This window comes from Ornithorhynchus anatinus, chromosome 17 (genome assembly GCF_004115215.2).
Source record: "Ornithorhynchus anatinus isolate Pmale09 chromosome 17, mOrnAna1.pri.v4, whole genome shotgun sequence".
In the NCBI taxonomy this organism is placed as follows: Eukaryota; Metazoa; Chordata; class Mammalia; order Monotremata; family Ornithorhynchidae; genus Ornithorhynchus; species Ornithorhynchus anatinus.
The window spans coordinates 15338205-15362479 of NC_041744.1; the positions used below are offsets into that span (position 1 = coordinate 15338205).

General features: G+C 47.9%; 2 protein-coding genes across 2 annotated transcripts in view; both read right to left on the reverse strand.

Moving 5' to 3' along the window:
* KCMF1 (potassium channel modulatory factor 1) overlaps positions 1-9848 on the reverse strand; it is a 96573-nt gene extending 86725 nt beyond the window's left edge. The window contains exon 1 of the mRNA XM_029082192.2: positions 9678-9848. The gene's annotated coding sequence lies outside the window, so the exon portion shown is untranslated. The remainder of the gene's footprint in view (positions 1-9677) is intronic.
* A 7777-nt stretch (positions 9849-17625) lies between these two features.
* Positions 17626-19562, reverse strand: TMSB10 (thymosin beta 10). Its single transcript, XM_029082389.1, has 3 exons — positions 19481-19562; positions 18166-18279; positions 17626-17879 (listed from the first exon to the last, which is right to left on the reverse strand). Exons 2-3 carry the CDS (start codon positions 18263-18265, stop codon positions 17845-17847), a joined length of 135 nt encoding a protein of 44 aa, XP_028938222.1. The 5' UTR covers positions 18266-18279; positions 19481-19562; the 3' UTR covers positions 17626-17844.
* Between the last annotated feature and the right edge of the window lie 4713 nt (positions 19563-24275).

A 24275-nucleotide genomic window follows, 5' to 3' on the forward strand; every position in this document is an offset into this window, starting at 1 on the left:
TCTCCATAGACCAGACCACCACTCTCGCCACCTTCAGAGAATGATTAAGGTCACATCTCCTACAAGAGGCCGTTCTCAATTAAATCCTCTTTCCCCTGGCTCCAACTCCCTTCCAGGTCGTCTAGGCGCTTGGATCTGTGACCTTTGAACATTTGACATTTGCCCCACTCTCAACCCTAAAACACTCATGTTCATATCCTTAAATTATATATTATAAATGAATTATTTACATCCGATGTCTGTCTCCTCACTCTAGACCATAAGGTCATTGTGGGCAGGGAATGTGCAAACAAAAACTTCTCACTACGGGCTTCAAAGCTCTCCATCACCTTGCCCCTTTTTACCTCACCTCCCTTCTCTCCTTCTAACAGCCCAGCCTGCACACTCCGCTCCTCTGCTGCTAACCTTTTCACTGTGCCTCATTCTCGCCTGTCCCGCCGTTGACCCCTGCCCCACCTCCTAGCTCTGGCCTGCAACGCCCTCCCTCCTCAAACCCGCCAAACAATCACTCTCCCCTCCTTCAAAGCCCTACTGAAGGTGCAACTCCTTCAAGAGGCCTTCCCAGCCTAAGCCCCCCTTATCCTCAGCTCCCTCTCCCTTCCACGTCACCCCGACTCACTCCCTTTGCTCTACCCCAGTCCACAGCACTTATGTATACATGCATTTATCTATAATTCTATTTATTTAGATGAATGCCTGTTGACTTGTTTTGATGTCTCCCCCCCCCCCCCCCAGACTGTAAGCCCAGTGTGGGCAGGGATTGTCTCTCTTAACTGCTGAAATGTACTTTCCAAGCGCTTAGTACAGTGCTCTAAAAACAATAAGCACTCAATAAATACAACTGAGTGAATAAATGAATGAATGAAAACCAACTTTGTTGACTTATACTCTCCCAAGTGCCTAGTACAGTACTTAATAAATATCATTGGTGATGATGATAATGAATACTGGGTAGGGGCCAGAGCCATGCTGAGGGAACTCACTTGTGAAGACAAGGGCCTGGGCATTGCGTGGTTTAAACCTTGCCCCCCACTTATTCCTACCTCACTCCCACTGACTCCCCTCAATGACCGCTGACCTCACCTATCCATCCGCTTCCTCTTTTCCCTCCGCCATTGACTGAGGGTCAAAAACTATGGGCAGATAAGGATTTTTCAAGAATCAACTGCAAGTGGCTGATCCAGAAAGCTGTGAATTGTGAATTTCAGCTTCAGTTCGTCTACCTAATAGGCAAAACCCGTGGGTTTTGGTTTTACTCAGCCATGAAATGACGATAAATGTCTCACTCTTGTCTCACTGTCGACACCTTGCTCTCGCCTTCCCTCCTGCCTGGACCTTCCCTTCACAGATTCATTCATTCATTCATTCAATCGTATTTACTGAAGACTTATAATTGTGGGCAAAGCACTGTACTAAGCGCTTGGGAGAGTATGACACATTCCTGCCCACAACGAGCTCACAGTCTACAGGAGGAGATGGATGTTAATATAAATAAAGAGACAAATAAATAAATGACAGATATATACATATGTGCTGTAGGGAATGGGAGAGAGGATGAATGAAGGAGCTAGTAGGAGAGGCACAGAAGGGAGTGGGAGAAAGGGAGAGGAGGGCTTAGTCAGGGAAGGCTTCCTGGAGGAGATGTGCCTTCAATAAGGTTTTGAAGTGAGGAAGAGCATTCCAGGCCAGAGGTAGGATGTGGGTGAGAGGTCGGCGACAGTGAGATCTCCTCATCTCTAGCCACTGAACAACCTCCACCCTCACCAACTCTAAAATCCCTCTCTCTGACCATAACCTCCTCACCTGCTTTCTCTCCCACACATCTCCTCCCCACAAATCAGCACCGTTCCTCCACAGAGACCTCCGATCTTTTGACCCTATCCAATTTCCTCAACTCATCATGTCCCATTTAGCCTCCGTCCCCAAACTACTCACCCTCGATGACCAAACCGATGCTCTCAACACCACCCTCTCTACTGAACTCAACTCACTCGCTTCCCTATCCCTTTGTCGATCTCGTACCGCTAGCCCACGGCCCTGGATCACCTCCACAGTCTGCCTCCTTTGCTCCTGCGCATGAGCCGCAGAGCGATGCTGGCGGAAATCTAGATATCAGGCCGACTTCACCCGCTTCAAGTTTATCCCTGCGTGCTTCAACTCTGACCTCTCCTCTGCCCGGCAAAATTATTTTTCCATCCTTATTGACACCCATGCCCATCGCCCTCACCAGAAGTTTAACTCCCTCCTCAAACCCCCCTGCTGCCGCCCCCCTCCCATCCTTTGCCCCTAATGACCAGGGCACCTACTTTATTAAGAAAATTGACACTATCAGGTGAAATCTCCCTGAACTCTCCCCTGCTCCTCTAATAATAATAATAATAATGTTGGTATTTGTTAAGCGCTTACTATGTGCAGAGCACTGTTCTAAGCGCTGGGGTAGACACAGGGGAATCAGGTTGTCCCACGTGGGGCTCACAGTCTTCATCCTCATTTTACAGATGAGGTAACTGAGGCACAGAGAAGTTAAATGACTTGCCCACAGTCACACAGCTGACAGGTGGCAGAGCTGGGATTCGAACTCATGAGCTCTGACTCCAAAGCCCAGGCTCTTTCCACTGAACCACGCTGCTCTCCAACCCCTCCCCGACTCCGGTCCCTTCTTCAACTCTCCCATCTTTCCCAGCAGTATCTCTAGAGAAGATCTCCTGCCTTTTCTCAAAATCCATCTCCTCCACCTGCACATCGGACCCCATTCCTTCCTTATCAAAACATCTGCTCCCTCCTTTTTTCCCTCCCTAACTGCCAACTTCAACTGTTTGCTCTCCAGTGGCTTCTTCCCCACAGCTCTCAAACATTCTCATGTCTCCCCTATTCTAAAAAAAAACCAAAAACCTTCCCTTGACCCCACGGCTCCCACCAGTTATCGCCTCATCTCCCTCCTACCGTTCCTCCCCAAACTCCTTGAGTGAGCTGCCTACACCCGCTGCCTCAAGTTCCTCACCCCACATTCCCTCCTTAACCCCCTCCGATGTGGCTCCCGTCCCCTTCACTCCACAGAAACCGTCCCCTCAAAAGTCACCAATGATCTCCTTCTCACCCAATCCAATGGCCACTACTCCATCCTGATCCTCCTCGACATCTCAGCTGCCTTGGACACCGTCAACCACCCCCTTCCCCTGGAAACATTATCCAACCTTGGCTTCGCTGACACCGTCCTCTCCTGATTCTCCTCCTATATTGTACTGTACTCTCCCAAGCCCTTAGTACAGTGTTCTTCACAGAGTAAGCGCTCAATAAATATGACTGAATAAATGAATTAATGAATCCATGACCACTACTCTTCCCTTCTTCAGACACTTACTAAAATGGTATCTCAAGGAATCCTTCCCAAAGCATCGCCATCATTTCTCCATCGTATTTCCCCCCACCCCTTACTATACCACCTATACATTTTAGCCAGTACTTCCTAAACACTTAGATAATTCACCCCATCAGCGCCTTAAATACAGACCTATAATCATTCGCTTCCCCCTCCCTTATTTAATTTATTTTAATGTCTGTCTCCTCCCCTGGATTGTAACCTCTCTCAGGGCAGGGATCATGTCTACTTTACTATACTCTTCAAAGTGCTCAGTACAGTGCTCTCCACAAAGTAAGCCCTCAATCATTCATTCATTCATTCGATTGTATTTAGTGAGCACTTACTGTGGGCAGAGCACTGTACTAAGCGCTTGGGAAAGTCCAATACCACAACAGTGACATTCCCTGGCCACAATGAGCTCACAGTCTAGAGCTCATAAATACAAATAAATAAAATGACAGGTATGTACATAAGTGCTATGGGGATGGGAGGGGGGAAGAGCAAAGGGAACAAGTCAGGGTGACGCGGAAGGGAATGGGAGATGAGGAACAGCGGGGATGAGTCTGGGAAGGCCTCTTGGAGGAGGTGTGCCTTCAGTAATTATCACTGATAGACTGACTGACTGGGTAAGACAGTGATCTAGCGGGATAGCAAGGTATGTTGAGGAATTTTCCAAACTCATCCACTAGCGAAGCGGCATGGCCCAGAGGATAGAACACGGGCCTGGGAATCAGAAGGACCTGGGTTCTAATCCTGGCTCCACCACTTGTCTACTGCATGACCATGTCACTTCACTTCTCTTGGCCTCAGTTACCTCACATATAAAATGGGGATTGAGACTGTGAGCCCCACGTGGGAGGCGACTGTGTTCAAACCGATTTGCTTGTATCCACACCAGCGCTTAGAACAGTGCCTGGCACATCGAAAGCACTTAACAAATACTATTATTATTATTAGGAGAATTGTTCATGGCAATTGGGTAAAATCCAATACCCCAGGATCAGGCAAAGCAGGATCTGGGCTGCTGTGAAGAGAAGTCAGAGTGAGGAAGAGGACCTAAATGTCTATAAATAAAAATAATAATGATGATATTTGTTAAGCGCTTTCTATTTGTCAAGCACTGTTCTAAGCGCTGGGGAGATCCAAGCTAATCAGGTTGGACACAGTCCCTTGTCCCGCATGGGGCTCACAGTCTTAATCCCCATTTTATAAATGCCGGAACTGAGGCCCAGAGAAGTGAAGTGACTTGCCCAGGGTCACACAGCAGGCAAGTGGCAGAGCCAGGATTGGAGCAGAAGATTTAAAGACACAGTAGGGAACAGTGGAACTATCCTGAAATTCTTTTAATTATATTTAACACCAACAAGCAGAACCAGGAGCACCCCCTAAGAAGTCTTGAAAGTAGCTCGTCTTTATGATGATCATTAGCATTTTTAAGTGCTCACTCTGTGCAAAGCATAGTACTACGCAATGGCATACATTTAAGATAATTAGCCCGTGGTCCCATGAGGGGCTCATGATCCGAGCAGCACAGGCCAGACACACAGAACAAGAATAAATTATAAACAACCATGAGAGCACATTCAAATTCAACAGTCCAAACGAAGAACATTAAAATATGTAACAAAACAGCACGTTCGGGCGGCAGTCCCCAGAAATCCACCAGATTGTGTTTCTGGAAATTGCAGTTGTGTCCCAAATGGTTGCGCTGTGGAATGCATTTTCCCAAAGGCTTTCGTGTTATAATAATAAGACTACTCCCTTGTATTCTCTACGCTCTTTTCTTTTCCCAGAGCGCTTCTATGTTAGTGATCTCATTTTACCTTCACAATACCCCTGTGAGGTAAGGACAGTCCCCTATTATTAACCCCATTTTACAGCTGGGAAAGCTGAGGACCTGAGCTGTCAAGTGACTGGGTCCAGGTCACCTGGTAATAGGTATCGTTTGATTATTATATTATTATTAGTATACTGGTTAAGCGCTTACTACGTGACGAGTAGTGCACTAAGTACTGGGGTGGGTACGAGATCATTGGAGAAGCAGCATGGCTCAGTGGAAAGAGCACGGGCTTTGGAGTCAGAAGTCATGGGTTCGAATCCCCACCCTGCCACTTGTCAGCTGTGTGACTGTGGGCAAGTCACTTAACTTCTCTGTGCCTCAGTTCCCTCATCTGTAAAATGGGGATTAAGACTGTGAGCCCCACGCGGGACAACCTAATTACCCTGTATCTACCCCAGCGTTTAGAACAGTGCTATGCACATAGTAAGCGCTTAACAAATACCAACATTATTATCAGGTTGGAGTCGGTCCCTGTCCCACGTGGAGCTCAAACTAGCTTAGTTTATATCTACCCCAGCAATAGAACAGTGCTTGACACATAGTAAGCGCTTAACAATCATTATTATTACTATTATTAATAATTTGATCCCCATTTTACCGATGAGTTAACGAGGCCTGGAGATGAAGTGACTTGCCCAAGGTCACAGAGCGGTCATGTGGCAGAATGAGGCTTAGAACCCAGGTCCTTCTGACTCCCAAGCCCGCGTTCTATCCCTATGCCACGCTGCTTCCCTAGGCAGAGGGGCGTAGAGGAAAGAGCATGGGCCTAGGAATCAGGGGACCTGAGTTTTAGAACTGGCCCGACCACCACGTGACCTTAGGCAAGTCACTTCATCTCCGTGCCTCGGTTTCCTGATCTGTAAAATGGGGATTAAACACCTGCCCTCTCAACTAACTCAACTGTGAGGCCCGTGTGGGGCAAGAACTGCGCCTGATCTGATTATCTTACATCTACTCCAGGACACACAGCAAGAAACACCACTATTATTATTATTCTTGAATCACGAGGAGAATTTCTGCTCCTCTAGCCTCAGCTCCCAACTGACTTTTGTTTTTATTTTGGGATGTTTATTTGTCTTTGTCCCTTATTTTGTTTTAACGTTTCATTGCTCCCCGTATTTCTGCTCCTCGCCCTCCCCTCAAACCTATATTCACAGATTCTCTTGAGGGACAGGATCTGTGTCTAATTCTCACCCGCCTACTCCTTCCGGGCACTTAGTAGCGTGCTTTGCACACAGGGAGCACTTAATAAATCCTATTGTTGTAGTGGATAGAGCCCGGCCCTGGGAATCTGAAGGTCCTGGCTTCAAATCCCGGCTCTCCACTTGTCTGCTCTGTGTCCTTGGGCAAGTCACTTAACTTCTCTGGGCCTCAGTTACCTCATCTGGAAAATGAGGATTATGGCTGTGAGCCTCTCCTGGGAAAGCCTAATAACCTTGCATCTCCCCCAGCACTTAGAACAGTGCTTGGCACATAGTAAGCGCTTATCAAATACCATTATTATTATTATTATTATTATTATTATTTCCACCGGGCCATGCTGCTTTTTCAAAGGCCTCAACAATTTTTCCCTTAGTTTCTCCAGGTACTCTCCTTGGCCTTCCATTTCTTTGTTGGTGCTGTTTTCACTTGCGCCTGAGTTGTTGTTGAGGTTATACGTGTAAGGAGGAGTACCTCGTAACAGCTGCCAATTCCCCTGGCAGGGTCGTATCAGAGACCTGGTGTGCAGAATTCCTCTGCAAACACTCCTTCGCGAAACTGACATTTTAGTGTTGGTTTCTAAGCTTTTTAATTTGGTCTTCTAAGACAGTGATGATGTTTTTCTCTGAAAAGAGCACCAGGAGATTGGAGACGGTGAAAATGCTGCTTTCAACTACGGTCAAGACATCGAAGAAGATTTTGTTCGTGATCGGCCAAACGGCCGGTCTGGAGAAGCAGGGTGGCTTAGCGGAGAGCGCCCGGGCCTGGGTGTCAGAAGGACCTGGGTTCTTCTAATCCCGGCTCTGCCACGTGTCTGCTGTGTGCCCTTGGGCAAGTCACTTCAATTCTCTGTGCTTCCCTTTCCTCATCTGGAAAATGGGGATTAAGACTGAGCCCCACGGGGGACAGGAACTGTGCCCAACCCGATTTGTTCGTATCCACCCCAGCGCTTAGTACAGTGCCTGGCACATAGTGAGCACTTAACAAATACTTTCGTTATTATTATTATTGCTATGCACTGAGAGGCAGCAAGACCACGGGCCTGAGAGTCAGAGGATCTGGGTTCTAATCCCAGCTCTTCCCATTGCTTGCTGTGTGACCTTAGGCAGGTCACTTAACTGTTTTGTGCCTCACTTTCCTCAACTATTAAATGGGGATTAAAGTAGTCTTGCTCCTACTTAGACTGTGAGCCCCATACGGGACAGGGGTTGGGTTGGGTCTAACCTAATTAGCTTATATCTAATCCAGCTCCTTGAACAGTGTTTGACACATAGTAATAATTTAACAAATACTAATAAGAAAATATTTTCTGGGCCTCTGACATTGTTGTTCTTTGGGAAAAACTGGGCTCATGGCCCCCAATAGTTTACCACTGCCAAACTACTCAATGGACTCTTTGGTCATTTCACTGTCCTTTTCCAAGCTTCTCAATGAAGAATTCTGGGTCTGACTCATTCTCTCCTTTGATAACAATAAAGTTCCTTCGTCGACCTCTTCGGAAAAGTAATACCACCACCATTTTCCCTTCTCCCCCAATCTCCCCCCAATCTGCTCCTCGATCCCCAAGTTTGCAGAGGAAAGGGTATGCAATGGGAACTGCACAGGAACGATAGCAGTATTGGAGGAAATGTGTCTGTTTATTGTTCTACTGGACTCTCCCAAGCACTAAGTACAGTGCTCTGCACATAGTAAGTGCTCAATAAATACCACGGAATGAATGAATGGAGCTGTAGAAGAGCTATGTCAGTAAAAGATATAGAGAATAGAAAGGAAGCACGAAAGTCCAGAAAAACAGGGACGTGGAAATTCGACTCTCTCCTGGCTCCTTAGCTTTGCTCCTTCCCAGTACCACCCAGCCTGCACACTTTGCTCTTCTAATGCCAACCTCACAATAATAATTATATTATTTGTTCAGTGCCTACTATGTGCCCGGCACTGTACTAAGCGCTGGGGGGGATACAAGCAAATGGAGTTGGACACAGTCCCTGTCCCTTGTGGGACTCACAGTTTCGATTTCCATGTCACAAATGAGGGAACTGAGGCCCAGAGAAGAAAGTGATTTGCCCAAGGTCACGCAGCAGACAAGGGGCAGAGCCGGGATTAAAATCCATGACCTTCTGGGTTGTATCCATTATGCCATGCTGTTTCTCGCTACACCTATTCACTATACTTTGCTCTCTTCTCTCTCCCCACCAATCCTTTACCCACAACCTCCCTCTGTTCTAGCTCTCCCTTCCCCTCGAGAAGCAGCATGATACAGTGGATAGAGCCTTGGAGTCAGAAGGTCCTGGGTTCTAATCCCTGCTCTACCACTTGTCTGCTGTGTGACCTTAGACAAGTCACTTCACTTCTCTGGGCCTCAGTTCCCTCATTTGGAAAATGGGGGTTAGAGACTGCGAGCTCCATGTGGGACGGGGACCGTGTCCAACCCGATTTGCTTGGATCCACCCCAGCGCTTAGCACAGTGCCTGGCACACGGTTAAGCGCTTAACAAATAGCACAATTATTATTTCCAACAGACCGCCACTCTCCCCACCTTCAGAGCCCTATTAAAATCACATCTTCTCCAAGAAGCCTTCCCTGACTGCCCTTCCCTCACCTTTCTATCATCTTCTCCACCCTCTACCTGTGTCATTTGAGTCCTCGTCCCCTGAGCTCTTAGGAACATATGTTTAATTTCAGTTCGTTCATTCAGTTCGTTCAATCGAATCTACTGAGCGCTCAATAAATACGACCGAATGAATGAATGAATGAATCTCCCCTCCTCTTAGATTGTCAGCCCCATAAGGGCCAGGCAATGTGCTCAACTTGGTTGTCTTATATCTATCCCCAGTGTTTAGTACACTGCTTGGCACATAATAAGCAATCAGTCAGTTACATTTATTGAGGGCTTACTATGTGCTGGGCACTGTACTAAGCGCTTGGGAGAGTACAAAATAACAATAAACAGAAACATTCCCTGCCTACAACGAGCTTTCGGTCTGGAAGCAATGCTCTTCCCCACACTTGTCATTGAGTAATAATAATAATTAATAATTATGGGATTTGGTAAGCGCTTACTACGTGCCAAGCACCGTTCTAAGCGCTGGGCACAGCACCGGTCACCTCCGACAGACTGGCAGCACTTCGGAGTCGAGGTAGGACTACTACACTCAATAGAGAGTAAGCATTCAACAGACACAGCAAAGAACCAAGTGGGCGAGGGGAGAGGAGAAGTGAATATGAATAAAAGCTGAAGATGAATGAGGGTGAAAAGAGATGACTAAAATGGCTTACCTGAGCTGGGCCAAGCTGCCAACGGGGAGCTCGCAGGGAGAGAAAGTTAAAGATGGCCGACCTCCCTGGGCCTTTCCCCAGCTCTGTGGAAGGAGGTTAGTCATTGTGAAGTCAGAAGTTTCCAGAACCTTCCTCTCCCGCCTGGCTCCATGGCACTCAAACCCCTCCCCCAGCAGGAGCCGGTCCCTGGGTGGCTGCAGTTTTGGGGTCCTGGGGTGGAGGGGTGGGGTGGGGCGGAGCCTGCTATGGGAAGGGGGTGGGGTTGGCAGATTGGCCCACCCCCCTCCTGCCGAGGCCCAGCCGCTGTGCACCCTTCAACCTGAAGACCCGACCATCTTAAGCTCCCCCCAAATGGGGGGGGGTCATTTTTAATAGCTGAATTTTCCAATTTGCTCATTTGATGTCGGTCGGAACCATGGCTGTTTATACTCAACTAACTCAATTCCCCTCTTCAAAGCCCTATTGAGAGCTCACCTCCTCCAAGAGGCCTTCCCAGACTGAGCTTCCCCTTTTCCCTCTGCTCCCTGTGCTCCCTCTCTGCTCCCCCTCCGTCCTCTGCTCCTCCCCCTTTCCCCCTTCACCTCCCCTCAGCTGTGCATATATTTTTATTACCCTATTTATTTTGTTAATGTTAATGTTGTTGTTGTCCATCCCCTTGATTCTACTGATCGTGATTATGTTGTCTTGTTTTTGCCCATCTGTCTCCCCCGATAAGACTGTGAGCCTGTCATTGGGCAGGGATTGTCTCTATCTGTTGCTGAATTGTACATTCCAAGCGCTTAGTACAGTGCTCTGCACATAGTAAGTGCTGAATAAATACTATTGAATGAATGAATGAATGAATGAATGAATGACTACTCTTTTCCCATTTCCTCTCTGCTCGTTCCCTCGGATTCAGTTTGGATTTAGGAGCAATCCAAATCTTCCGGAGAGAGCACAGGCCTGGGAACCAGAGGGCCTTTGGAGTTTTTGAGTGGCTGCTTTTTCTTTTGTCATTCTTGTAGCCAAGAGCAAACTCCATGGTTTAAAAAGTGGGTAATTACAATAAGGGTGATGGTATTTGTTAAGCGCTTACTATGCGCCAAGCACTGTTCTAAGCGCTGGGTTAGATACAAGGTAATGAGGTTGCCCCACGTGGGCTCACATCTTAATCCCCATTTTACAGATGAGTTAACTGAGGCACAGAGAAGTTAAGCGGCTTGCCCGAGGTCACACAGCAGACAAGTGACAGAGCTGAGACTAGAACCCACGTCCTCTGACTCTCAAGCCTGTGCTCTTTCCACTAAACCATGAGCCCGGGCCTGGGAATCAGGAGGTCATGGGTTCTAATCCTGGCTCCGCCATCGGTCTGCTGTGTGACTCTGGGCAAGTCGCTTCACTTTTCTGTGCCTCCGTTCTTTCATCTGTAAAATGGGAATTAAGACTGTGAGCCCCATGTGGGTCAGGGCTGTGTCCAACCAATTACCTTATATCTACCCCAGCACTTAGATCGGTGCCTGGCACAGAGTAAGCACTTAACAAAGACCACACTATTATTAATTATTATTACTTGGGTCCTAATTCTGACTCTAGCCTGCTGCATCACCTTGGGCATCACCTAGGGCAGGTCACTTAACTTCTCTGGGCTTCAGTTTTCTCCACGGTAAAATGGGGCCTAAATATCTGATCTCTGAGTGCATTTGCTTAATGTTGTAGTGTACTCTCCCATATGCTTAGTACAGTGTTTTGCCTACAGTAAGCGCTCAATAAATATGATTGAATGAATAAATGAATGAATCTCCCTTCCTCTTAGATTGAGAGGCCCATGAGAAACAGGGACTGTGTTCAACTTCATTGTCTTATATCTATCCCCAATGTTTAGTACAGTGCGTGGCACATGGTAAGCAATCAATCACCTTTATTGAATGCTGACTATGTGCAGAGCACTGTACCGAGCACTTGGGAGAGTACAATATAAAAGAATTGGTAGATTTGTTTCCCACCCACAGTGAGCTTACTCTCTAGAGTGGTTGACAGACATTAATATAAATAAATGATGGATATATATACTAGTGTTGTGGGGGGGAGAGAGGAATAAAAGAAGCAAATCCAATCGCAAGGGTGATGTTAAGGGAGCAGGAGAAGAGGAAATGAGAGCTTAGTCAGGGAAGCCCCTAAACCCTTAACAAATACTGCAAGTATTATTATTGATAATAATAATATTAATAATAACAATATTTGGAGGCCCTTGTGGGAGAGGGTTTTTTTACCTTGTATTTCCTCAGTGTTTGCTGCAGTATTTGACTCAAAGTAAGTGCTTTAAAAATCTTATAATAATAATAGCAACAACAACATAATTATAATAATAATAATTGGAGGCCCTTGTGGTAGAGGGGTTTTTTAATCTTGCATTTACCTCAGTGCTTGGTACAGTGTTTGGCACAAAATAAGTGATTAAAAATTGTATAATAATAATAATAAATGTGGCATATTGGTATGCTTCATTCATCCTCCCTCCCTTACCCACAGCACATATGTATATATCTGTAATTTATTTATTTGTTTTTATTTATCTATTTATTCACTTATATTAATGTCTGTGACTGTGAACTAGTTGTGGGCAGGGAATATGTCTGATGTTATATTTGATTCTCCCAAGCCCTTAGTGTAGTGCTTTGCACACATTAAGCACTCAATAAATATGATTAATGATGATAATAGTATTAATACTTTATTATTTCTGCACCCAAGGCATTTCTTCTTCTCCAATTCCTTTCTTAGCCCTGTTTAATCTGGTTTCTGCCCTGTTCATTCCATGAATAATGATAATAATAATAATGATGATGGTATTTGTCAAGCACTTACTATATTCCTGTTCTATGTACTTTTCTAAGGGCTGGAATAGATACAAGGTAATCAGGTTGGACAAAGTCCCTGTCACACAGGGGGCTCCAAGTGTCAATCCCCATTTTCCAGATGAGGTAACTGAGGCCCGGAGAAGCGAAGCGACTTGCCCAAGAACACATGGCAGACAAGTGGTGGAGTCAGAATTAGAACTCAGGACCTTCTGACTCCCAGGTCCATGTTCTTTCATTCGTTCATTCATTCATTCAATCATATTTACTGAGTGCTTACTGCATGCAGAGCACTGTACTAAGTGCTTGAAGAAAACAATTCAGCAACAAATAGAGACTATTCCTACCCAACACCGGGTGCACCGTCCAGAAGGGAGGAGACAGACATCAAAACAAGTAAACAGGCATCAACAGCATCAATATAAATAAATAGGATTATAGACATGTATACATCATTAATATAATAAATAAAATAATAAATATGTACATATATACATAAGTGCAGTGGGACGGGATGGGGGTAGAGCAGAGGGAGGGAGTCGGGGCGATGCGAGGGGGAGGAGGAGCAGAGGAAAAGGGGGACTTAGGCTGGAGAGGCCTCCTGGAGGAGGTGACCTTTCAGTAGGGCTTTGAAGGGCCTGGGGGGAAGTGTGCTATAGGAGCATGGTCAGTTGCTTGTAGTTGTAGTGTCAGTGTCAAGAAGAGGGAAGTGTTCGCACATCCTCAAGTCAGCCCTGAATAAGAACAGAGCAGTCAGGGAGGGGGGAGAAGGTTACGCGAAAGGCAGTTTACTGGTGGCTCAGAATCCAGTCTTGGAGCAGGTGATTTAACATTCTCCATCGAGCAACACTAGCAACCATAGCGATTGCTGAGCTGGGGTGGCTGGGGCTCATCTGGTCGGGCTAGATCCCCTGAGCTTAATCCCTGAGTGACTAGTTCCATTTCTCTCCTAAAAGCCCTGAAGGATTTTTCTGTGGTTTCTGACAAACTAGCAGCAGCCCCGACTTTTGTCCCCATGGCGACCCTAGTAGGTAGGGGTTTACCTTTCACCAATTCTATGAAAATTTTGAAGAGCAAAGAAGAAGGTTTTCTTCAGGTATTTGGTCTCTCTGGGTTATCCTCTTCGGTTCATTCGTAAAAGTGTTTGGGGTAATTCTAGGGACCAAAGTTCGGAAAAGCAAGGGGGAGACAGAGCGGACCTTAACACCCTCCCTAAGGATGAGAGTACGATTCAGTCCTTCTGTGAAGATAAAGAAGCATAATGATTAGATTTATAATTTCATTTCAAATCTGAGATCACATGAATGATAGACTCTACGTAGAAAACGGTTAAATAAAGCACTCTACTATTCCATGATCCCAAATAATAAAATTGCAACAAGATATGAGAGGAAAAAAATGAAAGAAAATAACAAAGTACAATTATATTTAAATATTGGGTGGGGAAATGGCAGAATACGCATTCAGAAGACAATTCTGGGAGACAAAATCATGGCCTAGTAGAAAGAGCACAAGATTGGAAGTCAGGAGACTTGGGTTCCAATCCTTCTGACTCTCAGGCCTGCACTCTAACCACTAGACCATGCTGCTTCTCGCTTCTTGTTTTGCCATGGCTGCATCAGCTATCACACTGATGCTTGAGGGGCACGCCAAGACCGGGGGCGTGGCAGTGAGAAACTTGGCAAGGTCCTGGGCAAGGCTCCTCGCTCCCAACGGGGGTCTCAGTGCTGTCGGGGGGTGGGGGGGGACCTGTGGAGGGTGGCCTACTGGATTAAGCACGGGTCTAGGAGTCATAAGGTCCTGGGTTCTAATCCCGGCTCCGCCACTTGTATGCTGCGTGACCTTGGGCCAGTCACTTCACTTAAGCGTGGCTTAGTGGATAGAGCATGGGTCTGGGAGTCGGAAGATCATGGGTTCTAATCCCAAATCTGCCACTTGACTGATGGGTGACCTTGAGCAAGTCACTTCACTTCTCTGGGCCTCAGTTGCCTCATCTGTAAAATAGGGATTGAGACTGTGAGCCCCATGTGGGATGGGGACTGTGTCTAACCCAAAATGCTCGTATCCAGCCCAGCACTTAGTTCAGTTCCTGGCACATAATAAGTGCTTAACAAATACCATAATAATAATAATTATTATTCTCTGTGCCTCAGTTATTTTATTTGTAAAATGGGGATTAAGAGTTTGAGCCCCATGTGGGACATGAACTCTGTCCAACCTTATTAGCTTGTGTCTACCCCAGGGCTCAGTACAGTGCCTGGCGCACAGTAAGTGCTTAACAAATACCACAGTCATTATTATTATTATTACTGGGTTGAACAGAGGCTGGGCAGTTTTGCCATCTGCCTCAGCCACTCAGAGACCGAGGTGCGGGAGGGTACCTGGCTCGTTCCTTCCTCCCCCTTTTTTTCCTCTGACTGTTTCATTCGATCCATTCATTCAGTTGTATTTATCGAATGCTTACTGTGAGCAAAGCACTGTACTAAGCACTTGGGAGAGGACAAGCCATTGGCAGGCTCGGGGTGGGAGCTGGGGGTGCGGGGATTCCAGGGAGAAGGGGGGTCAGAGGGCATCCCGAGGAGGGGTGGAAAACCCTAGGGGGAGACAGCTCCCTCAAGAAGGATGGAAAAGAGTCTCTCTCAGTGCTGGGGTGCGGAGAAGGTGGAGGCGGATTGGACTCCTTCAGTTGTGGGCAGGGAATATGTCTGATGTGGGAGGAACATCTCCACCTCCAGCCCGTTGTCTCCCATTAAAGTTTCTGTCCTCAGTTCCCTCTTCTGGAAAATGGGGATAAAGACGGTGAGCCCCGGGGGACGGGGACTGTCCCCAACCCCATTACCTTGCGTCTACCCCAGCGCTTAGTACAGTGCTTGGCATATAGTAAGCGCTCAACAAATACCACAATTACTATTTTTAACAACTCCTACCGCCCTTCTCCGGAAGGAGGGACTTACTCCCCTGTTACAAGAGCGTGATTAGCTATAACCATGCCCCTTTGCAAAATTCTGAAAATTAACGTAGAGACCATTAAGAAAATATTTCCAGAAGGCCTGTTTCTCACTCGGCATTCCTTGTTCTAGCACCTGTATCTCATTAGTTGATTCCAGTTGATTTTATTTGGTCAAAATGTGACTGGGTACATTTCTCTGGATTTTTCTCCCTCCACATTCTGAACTCTTTGAGGATTAGCGCCTGTGCTTGCAACATTTCTGCCAAAGATTTCCAGCCCCTAGGACAGAGGATTGTGCAAATGCAATAGAGGTGCATTAGAAGAAAACAAAAGTAAAAAAAAACAAACCCCTCCCACTCCTCCCTGGGAATTCAATACATGCTTCGGACTTCCTGGATGTGGGGAAATAAAAGGCGAAGTGAATCGAACAAATGCTCTAAGACAGAACGAAGGGCAGAGACAGCTACAAGAGAGGAAAAACGGTTCCAGACTTCACATTTCAGTGTCTAATCTTAAGTACACACTGGTTAAAGGTTTATATTTGGAATGCTTTAAGTATGTCTTTAGCAGAGCCTTTAATTTGGGCCTCTGAAGAATTCCATAAGGTCATATCTCCTCCACGAGACCTTCTCCGATTAAGTCCTCTTTTCCCCGACTCCCTCTCCCTTCTGCATTGTCCATATACTTATATACATAACCATAAATTATTTCTGTTAATGTCCATCTCCCCCTCTGCACCGTAAGCTCGAGAACACAGGGAATGTATCTCCCCACTCTTGCTGTAGTGGACTTTCCCAAGTGCTTCGCACAGTGCTCTGCACACAGTAAGCACTTGATAAATATGGTTGATTGATTCTGAAAGCCCTGGCTGCTCACACATTCCATATCGCTTAAGCACACTCTGGATTCTCTGCATTGAGACTCCAGCGGAACATGGGACTATTTAGCGCCCAAAAAATGAAATTCAAAGGAGCCAGTCCTTGCCCTGCTCCTGCTTCCTCTAGTTCTGCACTGGCTTTTTACCCATAATCCCTTCTGCTCCTGATCCTTGACATAACTCTCGGTCTGGTCCCTTGGTCCCCATTCCACTCCCCACTCGCCGAATAATAATCATAGCAGTGATATTTGTTAGCGTTGGAGGAGATACAGATCACCAGGTCAGAAACAGTCCCTGTCATCATCTAAGGGGAAAGAACTGGTATTTCATCCATTTATAGATGAAGAAACTGAGGCACAGAGCAGTCAAGCAACCTGCCCAAGGTGACCCAGAAGGCGGATAGCAAAGCCGGGATTCAAACTCAGGTCTTTCGACTTCCAGTCTTGTAATCTTTCCTCTAGGTTGTGCTGCTTCTCTAGATCTGGTACACTCTTTATAAGCAGCTGCTTTCCACTATTTTTTTTTATGGCATTGGTTAAGCGCTTACTATGTGCCAGGCACTATTCTAAGTGCTGGGGTAGATATAAGGTAATCAGATTGGACACAGTCCATGTCCCACATGGGGCTCACAGTCTTAATACCCATTTTTTACAGATGAGGGAACTGAGGCACAGAGAGAAGCGAAGACTTGCTCAACATCACAGAGTAGAAAAGTAATAATAATAATAATAATGTTGGTATTTGTTAAGCGCTTACTATGTGCCAAGCACTGTTCTAAGCACTGGGGTAGACACAGGAGAATCAGGTTGTCCCACGTGGGGCTCACAGTCTTAATCCCTATTTTACAGATGAGGGAACTGAGGCACCGAGAAGTTAAGTGACTTGCCCAAAGTCACACAGCTGGCAAGTGGCAGAGCCAGGGTTCGAACCCATGACCTCTGACTCCAAAGCCCGTGCTCTTTCCAGTGAGCCACGCTGCTTCTCGAAAGTGACAGAGGGGAGAACTAGAATCCAGGTCCTTCGACCCCCAGGCCTGTGATATCAACTATATCAACTACCAAGGGCTTGAGATAAAACTACATCTATTTTTATGAAGGGGATTGTGCCAAAAGCTACATTTTCTCCTCACGGCAGATTTACGACTTGAAGCCACTAAAAGCCTGACGGTTTTTAGAGAATAGGGTGGCAGATGGAGGCTCTCTGCGTTAAGACACGTCTGGCTTCTGGGTTGAGATTACGCTCTGTTTACCGCATATTCGACTGAGTGATTCAATTCGAGCCACATTCGACATTTCGCAACGTACTTTATTTTCACAAGTCCTACAGGTAACTTTCTAGGACATTTCAAGACCAACGGACGAGTTTGGTGGATCCAGATCTTAAGTCCATTTAAGAACCAGAGCTTCACCCGCCCAGATGGAGCCTCATGTCTTCGGTCGTGACGATTCAGGTAGAGCTTCGAAAATCAGGACTGGGGGCGGTCCCGTCGATGGTGTGTCCGGGGCCTTAGGAAACTTCACCCCGTTTCTCTTGTTCGATTGCTGCAGAGACCAGAGAGGGCCTTTTAAATACAAGCTTCAAAAGCCCAAAGGGCTACATACATGTATGAGAGTTGCAACCTCGTGCTTTGGGGGATGGACAAAGGAAAGGTTTTGGGGAAAAGCGTGAAGGAAAGGTGAGGGATAGGAGTTAAAATGAGGGGTCCGGCCTCTCCCCTCCCTCCCATCCCCCGGGCCTGTGGTGGGTGCCGAGGGGTATGAGGGTTGGTGGGTACAGGCACGGTGATGCCCCTTGGGCTGGGGGGAGGAGAAGGCTTGGCTCACTCACTCTCTTTGGTGGGGAGCGTGTTCTTCTCCTGCGTTTCTGTCTTCTTAAGCTTGGCTTTGTCGAAGCTAGCGACCTCTCCCATGTCTGGTTTGTCTGCCATTTTCTTACAGAGACCTACGAGGTAAACAGACGTTGGACCCCTCGGAGGGCCCCCCTCCCCCTCCATCTTCCCAAAGGGTGTGACCAGCTAGTCCGGGTGCAGACCCCCCGACCTCGCCCTCGAGCCCCCCACTTCCCCATCTCCCCCGGCACCTCTCTGCAGAAATCACAGCCATGCCCACCGTGGGGGGAAGCATGCAGAACCAGCCCGGGGATTTAACCCCAGGAGATCCAGCCGACTGGACGGTCCACCCCAGCGCTTAGAGCAGGGCTTGGCCCGTTTAACAAACACCACAATCACTACTATTATTAGAACGGAGAGAGGGGGCTTCCCAGCTAGGGATTAAGCCCAGAGGACCTAATTTTCTTGCATCTACTCCAGAGCCTGGCCCAGGGCCTGGCACGTAGTAAACGCTTAATAAATACCACAGTTATTATTATATTACTACAGAGAACCGGGGGGCTTCGTGGCTGGGGGCTTAAAGCAGTGGACCTAATTATCTTGCACCTACTCCTGCGCTTGGCACGGAGTAAATGTTTAATAAATGCCACGGTTACCATTACTATGTTACTACAAAGAGCAAGGGGCTTCGTGGTTGGGGAATTGACGCCAGCGGTCTTAATCATCTTGCACCTACTCCAGCGCCTGGCGCAGGGTTTGGCACGTAATAAACGCTTAATAAATACTACAGTTATCATTATTATATTACCGGACGACCCGATAGCATAAGACAAGACGGGGGGGGGGGAGCTTCGTGGTGGGGGAATTAAAGCCAGCCCTGCCCAACGGACCTAATGATATTTTTGCGTCCACTCCAGCGCTTGGCGCCGGGCTTGGCACGTTGCAAACGCTTAATAAATACTACAGTTACCATTATTAGATTAGTACGGAGAGTGGGGGGGCTTCATTGGTTGGAAGGGGGGGATCGAGGGGGCTGCAAGGCCGGGGGATTTAAACGCAGCCCAGAGAGAGGGTCTGCAGGAGGGGAGGTGGTCCAGGCTGAGCCAGGTTTGGGGGGCGGTTGCAGGTGGGAGGGGGAAAGGGGGTTAAATTTGACGCCCCCCACCTCTCTTTTGCTGCTCTCGGTTCCCGCAAGAGCTCTACTGTGCTGGAGGGGACCCTCCCCAGCCCCCCAAACCCTAACCCCCGTGGCCCCCCATTTTCCCATCTTGTAGCCGGGGCACCCCCTCCCCCCCGCGCCCCCTCCTCACTCACCGCACCCCCCGATCCGCTCCCGCTGCCGCAGCCCGGGAACAAAAGAGAGGGGTCCGCCCCGGCCCTTATATACCCGCACGCCCCCGCATCCCCCCCCCAGGACCGCCCCCTCCACTCCCCCCGCCCCGCCCCCCGCCGCTCCGCCCCTCCTTCCCTGACCCCACTTTTTCCCTCCCCTCCCTCCCCCTCATCCGCCCCCATCTTCCCTGTGCTCCCCCAGATCCGCCCCCATCTTCCCTGTCCCCCCAAATCCGTCCCCATCTTCCCTGTCCTCCCCGATCCTCCATCTTCCCTGTCCCCCCCAACTTCCCTGTCCCCCCAAATCCGTCCCCATCTTCCCTGTCCCCCCGATCCTCCATCTTCCCTGTCCCCCCCAATCCACCCCCATCTTCTCTGCCCCCCCGATCCTCCATCTTCCCTGTCCCCCCTTGATCCGCCCCCATCTTCCCTGTTCCCCCTTGATCCACTCCTCATCTTCCTCGTCCCCCCCCAAATCCGTCTCCATCTTCCCTGTTCCCCCAGATCCTCCCCATCTTCCCTGTTCCCTCTTGATCCTCCCCCCATCTTCCCTGTCCCTCCCAGATCCTCCCCCGGCCCCTTTGTCTCCTCCTCCTCTCCCCCTTCTTTTCCCCGCCCCCGGCTATCTTGCCCCCTCCCTATGCCCCCTCTCCTTTGCTTCTTCCCTGACTCCCCCTTCCTCTCCCCTCCACTTCCCTCCCTTCAATGCCTCTCTTCTGTTCTCCCCTTTCTCTCTCCCCCTCTTTTTCCTGCCCCCGCTTTTTGCTCTTCCCCTCCCCATCGGGGAAGCCCCCAGCCCTCCCCGGGACGCTGCATTTTCCTTTCTCTCCGCGTCTGCCAGGGAACCCAGGATTTCGATTGCCCAACCCCCGGGCCCACCGGGCCACCGGTTCCTTCCACCCAGTGGCCCCGGACACAGGTTGCCACCGCCCTCTTACCGTGAGCCCGGGAGCTCCATCACAATAAGCAGGAGCAGCAGTGGCCGCAGCGGCGATCCCTTGCCTTGCTAGGGAAGGTTAACATCTCTAGAATTCACCCTTTCCTCTGCAACCCAAAAAGCACTGTGGCCTAATGAATAGATTCATTCAATAGTATTTATTGAGCGCTTACTATGTGCAGAGCACCGTCCTGGGAGTCAGGAGAACTTGGGTTCCAATCTCAGCTCTGCCACTTGTCTGCTGTGTGACCTTAGGCGAGTGACTTCATTTCTCGGTGCCTCGGTTCCCTCATCTGTAAAATGGGGATTTAGACTGTGAGCCCTGTGTGGGACAGGGACTGTAACCGACCTGATTTGCTTACTTCCACCCCAGTGCTCAGTGCAGTGCCTGGCACATAGTAAGCACTTATTCTATTTATTCTATTAATGAAATGTACAGATCTGTAATTGCGTTTATTTATATTGATGCTTTTGATGCCTGTCTACTTCTTTGGTTTGGTGTCTGCCTCCCCACCTTCTGGATTGTGAGCCCGTTGTTGGGTAGGAATTGTCGCTATCTGTTGCCGAATCGTACTTTCCAAGTGCTTCGTACAGTGCTCCGCACATAGTAAGCGCTCAATAAATAGGACTGAATGAATGAAGGAATGAATTAAAGGTTACAGATACAAGTGCATAGATGACTCGGAAGGGAAAAGAGGGCATAGATGGGGAGGGTCTCTTGGAGAAAATATGATTTTAATAGGAATTCGAAGGTGGGGAAAGTGACGATCGGTCAGATATGAAGGGGGAGGGAATTCCAGGCCAGAGGGAGGAAGTGGGTAAGGGTTCGGTGATGACATAGGTGGAATTGAGGTACAAGGAGCTGGTTGGCATTAGAGGAGCAAAGTGTGGGGGCTGGGTGGAAAGCAGGGAGGAAGGTGGGGGCAAGGTGATTGAGTGCTTTAAAGCCGGTGGTAAGGAGTATTCTGTTTGATGCAGAGGGGGACGGGTAACCACTAGAGTTTCTTTAGGAGTGGGGAAACATGGAAGCAATTTTTTTTTAAAAGAAATGATTCGGACAGCAGAATGAAAGAAGGACTGGAGTGGGAAAAGCTGGCAGGGAGGTCAGTGAGGAGGCTGATGTGGTAGTTGAGGCGGAAAGGTGGAGTGCTCGGATCAGCACAGTAGCAGTTTGGATGGAGAGGAGAGGGCAGATTTCAGGGATTTTGTGAAGGTAGAACAGACAGGGTTTCGTGACTGATTGAATGTGTGGGTTGAATGAGAGACGAGTCGAGGATAATGATAAGGTGATGGGCTTGGGAGACTGTGGTGTCTCCGGTGCTTGGTAAAACAGGGGAGAGCAGGGTCTGAGTGTGAAGATGAGGAGTTCTGTTTTGGACAAGTTAAATGTGAGGTGTTGGCTGGATATTCAAGCGGAGGTGTCCTGATGGCAGGAGGAAATATGAGATTGGAGAGAAGAAGAGTGAGTAGGGCTGGAGAAGTAGATTTATCATCAGCGTAAAGATGGTAGTTGAAGACATAGGTGTGTTTCAGTTCACCAAGGGAGTGGGTTTAGATGGAGAACCCGGCCCCCCCCGACTGTAAACCCCCCACTCTAGACTGTAAACCCACTGTGGGCAGGGAATGTGACTATTGCTGTATTGAACTCCCCCAAGCACTTAGTACAGTGCTCTGCACATGGTAAACGCTCAATAAATATAATTGAATGAATGAGACTAGAAAGGGTTCCAAACTGCTTCCACAATGATGATCCTCTAATTCTGTCCCGCCTTGACTATTGCACCAGCCTCCTCACTGACCTCCTTGCCTCCTGTTTCTCCCCATCCAGTACACACTTCACTCTGTTACCTGGATCACTTTTCTGAAAAACTAGTCAGTCCATGACTTCCCACTCCTCGAAAACCTCCACCTCTTCGTCAAACAGAAAGTTCTTTCCATTGGCTTCACGGCACTTGATTAGCTCAGATCCTCACTGATTTACAACCCGGCCCGTGCGCCTCATTCTTCTAATGCCAACCTACTCTCTGTACCTCAGTCTCATCTATCCTGTCACCGACCCCTTGCCCACGTCTTCCCTCGGGCCTAGCATCTCCTCCCCCTTCATATCCAACAGACCGCCACTCTCCCCTCCTACAAAACCCTCCTAAAAATCACAACTCCTCTAAGAGGCCTTCCCAGACTAAGCCCTCATCCTCCACTAAGGACTTTTTTCTTTTGTAATGGTATTTGGTAAACACTTGCTTTGTGCCAGGCACTGTACTAAGCGATGGGGTAGGTACTAGATAATCTCTTGTCCCTCATGGGGCTCACAGTCTTAAATCCTCATTGAACAGATGAAGTTACTGAGACACAGAGAAGTGAAGTGACTTGCCCAAGGTCACACAGCAGACTAGTGGAGGAGCAGGGATTAGAACCTAGGTCCTTCTGACTCACAGGCCCGGGTTCATTCCACAGTGTATCTATTAAGATGTTTGATACCCACCCCAGCCCCACAACACTTTCATACATATTGCTATACCATAGTTCCCCTCTCCATAATTTATTTTAATGTCTATTTTCCCTGTAGACTCTAAACTCCTTGACTGACTGTATGCTCCTTGTGAACAGGGAATGTGTCTACTAACTCTGCTATATTGTTCTCTCCCAACTGCTTAGTACAATGCTCTGCACACGGTAAGTGCTCAATAAATTTGATTGATTGACTTCCAACAACTCTTTCCTCCGAGAAGCAAAATTCCTCCCCCGACACACACCCCTAACTCCTCTCCCACCTTATCCTCGTGTGTGTGTTTAAGTGAATGTGGGAAACTGAGTTAAAGATAGAAGAGTTAAGAAGAAGCATGGCCTAGTGGAAGGAACATAGACCTGAGAGTCAGGGGACTTGGGATCTAATCCCAGCTCTGCCACACGCCAGCTGGGTAGCCTTTATTTCTCTGCGCCTCAAGTTCCTCAACTGGAAAATGGGGATTCAATATCTGTTCTCCCTCCTACTTAAACTGCAAGCTCCACATGGGACAAGGGTTGTGTCTGACCCTGTTAATTTGTAGCTACCCCAATGCTTAGAACAGTGCCTGACACATAGTAAGTGCTTAATAGCCTAATTATTAAGTGAAGGGAGCACACCATTCCATGGGTGAAGTTGTTGGTGAGTGTGTGGATCAGGCTGTGCTATAATTCCCACCATCTTGTATTCACCCCAGTGTTTAGAACAGTGTCTGGAACATAGTAAACACTTAACAAATGCCACGATTATTATCATTATTATTATTATTATTGTTATCCTGGTCATGACACTTCATTATCTGTTTAAAAGGGTAAACTGCAGGATTTGATCATTATGATAGTTAGGAAAGCATGTGCTCTGTGTCAAGCACTGCAGAAGATTTAAAATAATCAGATTAGACATAGCCTCTATCCAATAGAGAGCGCACGGGGTAAGCGGTAGAGAGATAAGGGATTTTATCACCAAGATACAGAGGAGGAAAAGAAACATGGACTTGTCCCAGAGCACGCTGCAGGCTGGTGGTGAAGCTGGAATCAGAACCCAGATGATGATAATAATAATTGATAGTATTTACTATGTGTCAAGCACTGTACGAAGTGCCCGGGGTGGATACAAGAGCATCAAGTAAGACACAATCCCTGTCTCACATGAGGCTCCCAGTCTAAGTTGGAGGGAGACCAGGTGTCGAATCTGCTTTTGTTACATGAAGAAACTGAGGCCCGGAGAAGTAAAGCGACCTGCCCAAGGTTACACAGCGGGCAAATGGCAGAGCCAGGATTAGAATTCAGGTCCTCTGATTCCAAGGCCTGTACTCTTTGCATCAGGCCACTCTGCAC

Excerpts from the sequence above, each read along its gene's own strand:
- TMSB10 (XM_029082389.1), bottom strand. The coding sequence starts at position 18,265 with ATGGCAGACAAACCAGACATGGGAGAGGTCGCTAGCTTCGACAAAGCC. Across the intron at positions 17,880-18,165 it reads CACGCTCCCCACCAAAGAGA|CAATCGAACAAGAGAAACGG; the intron begins GTGAGTGAGCCA and ends TGGTCTCTGCAG.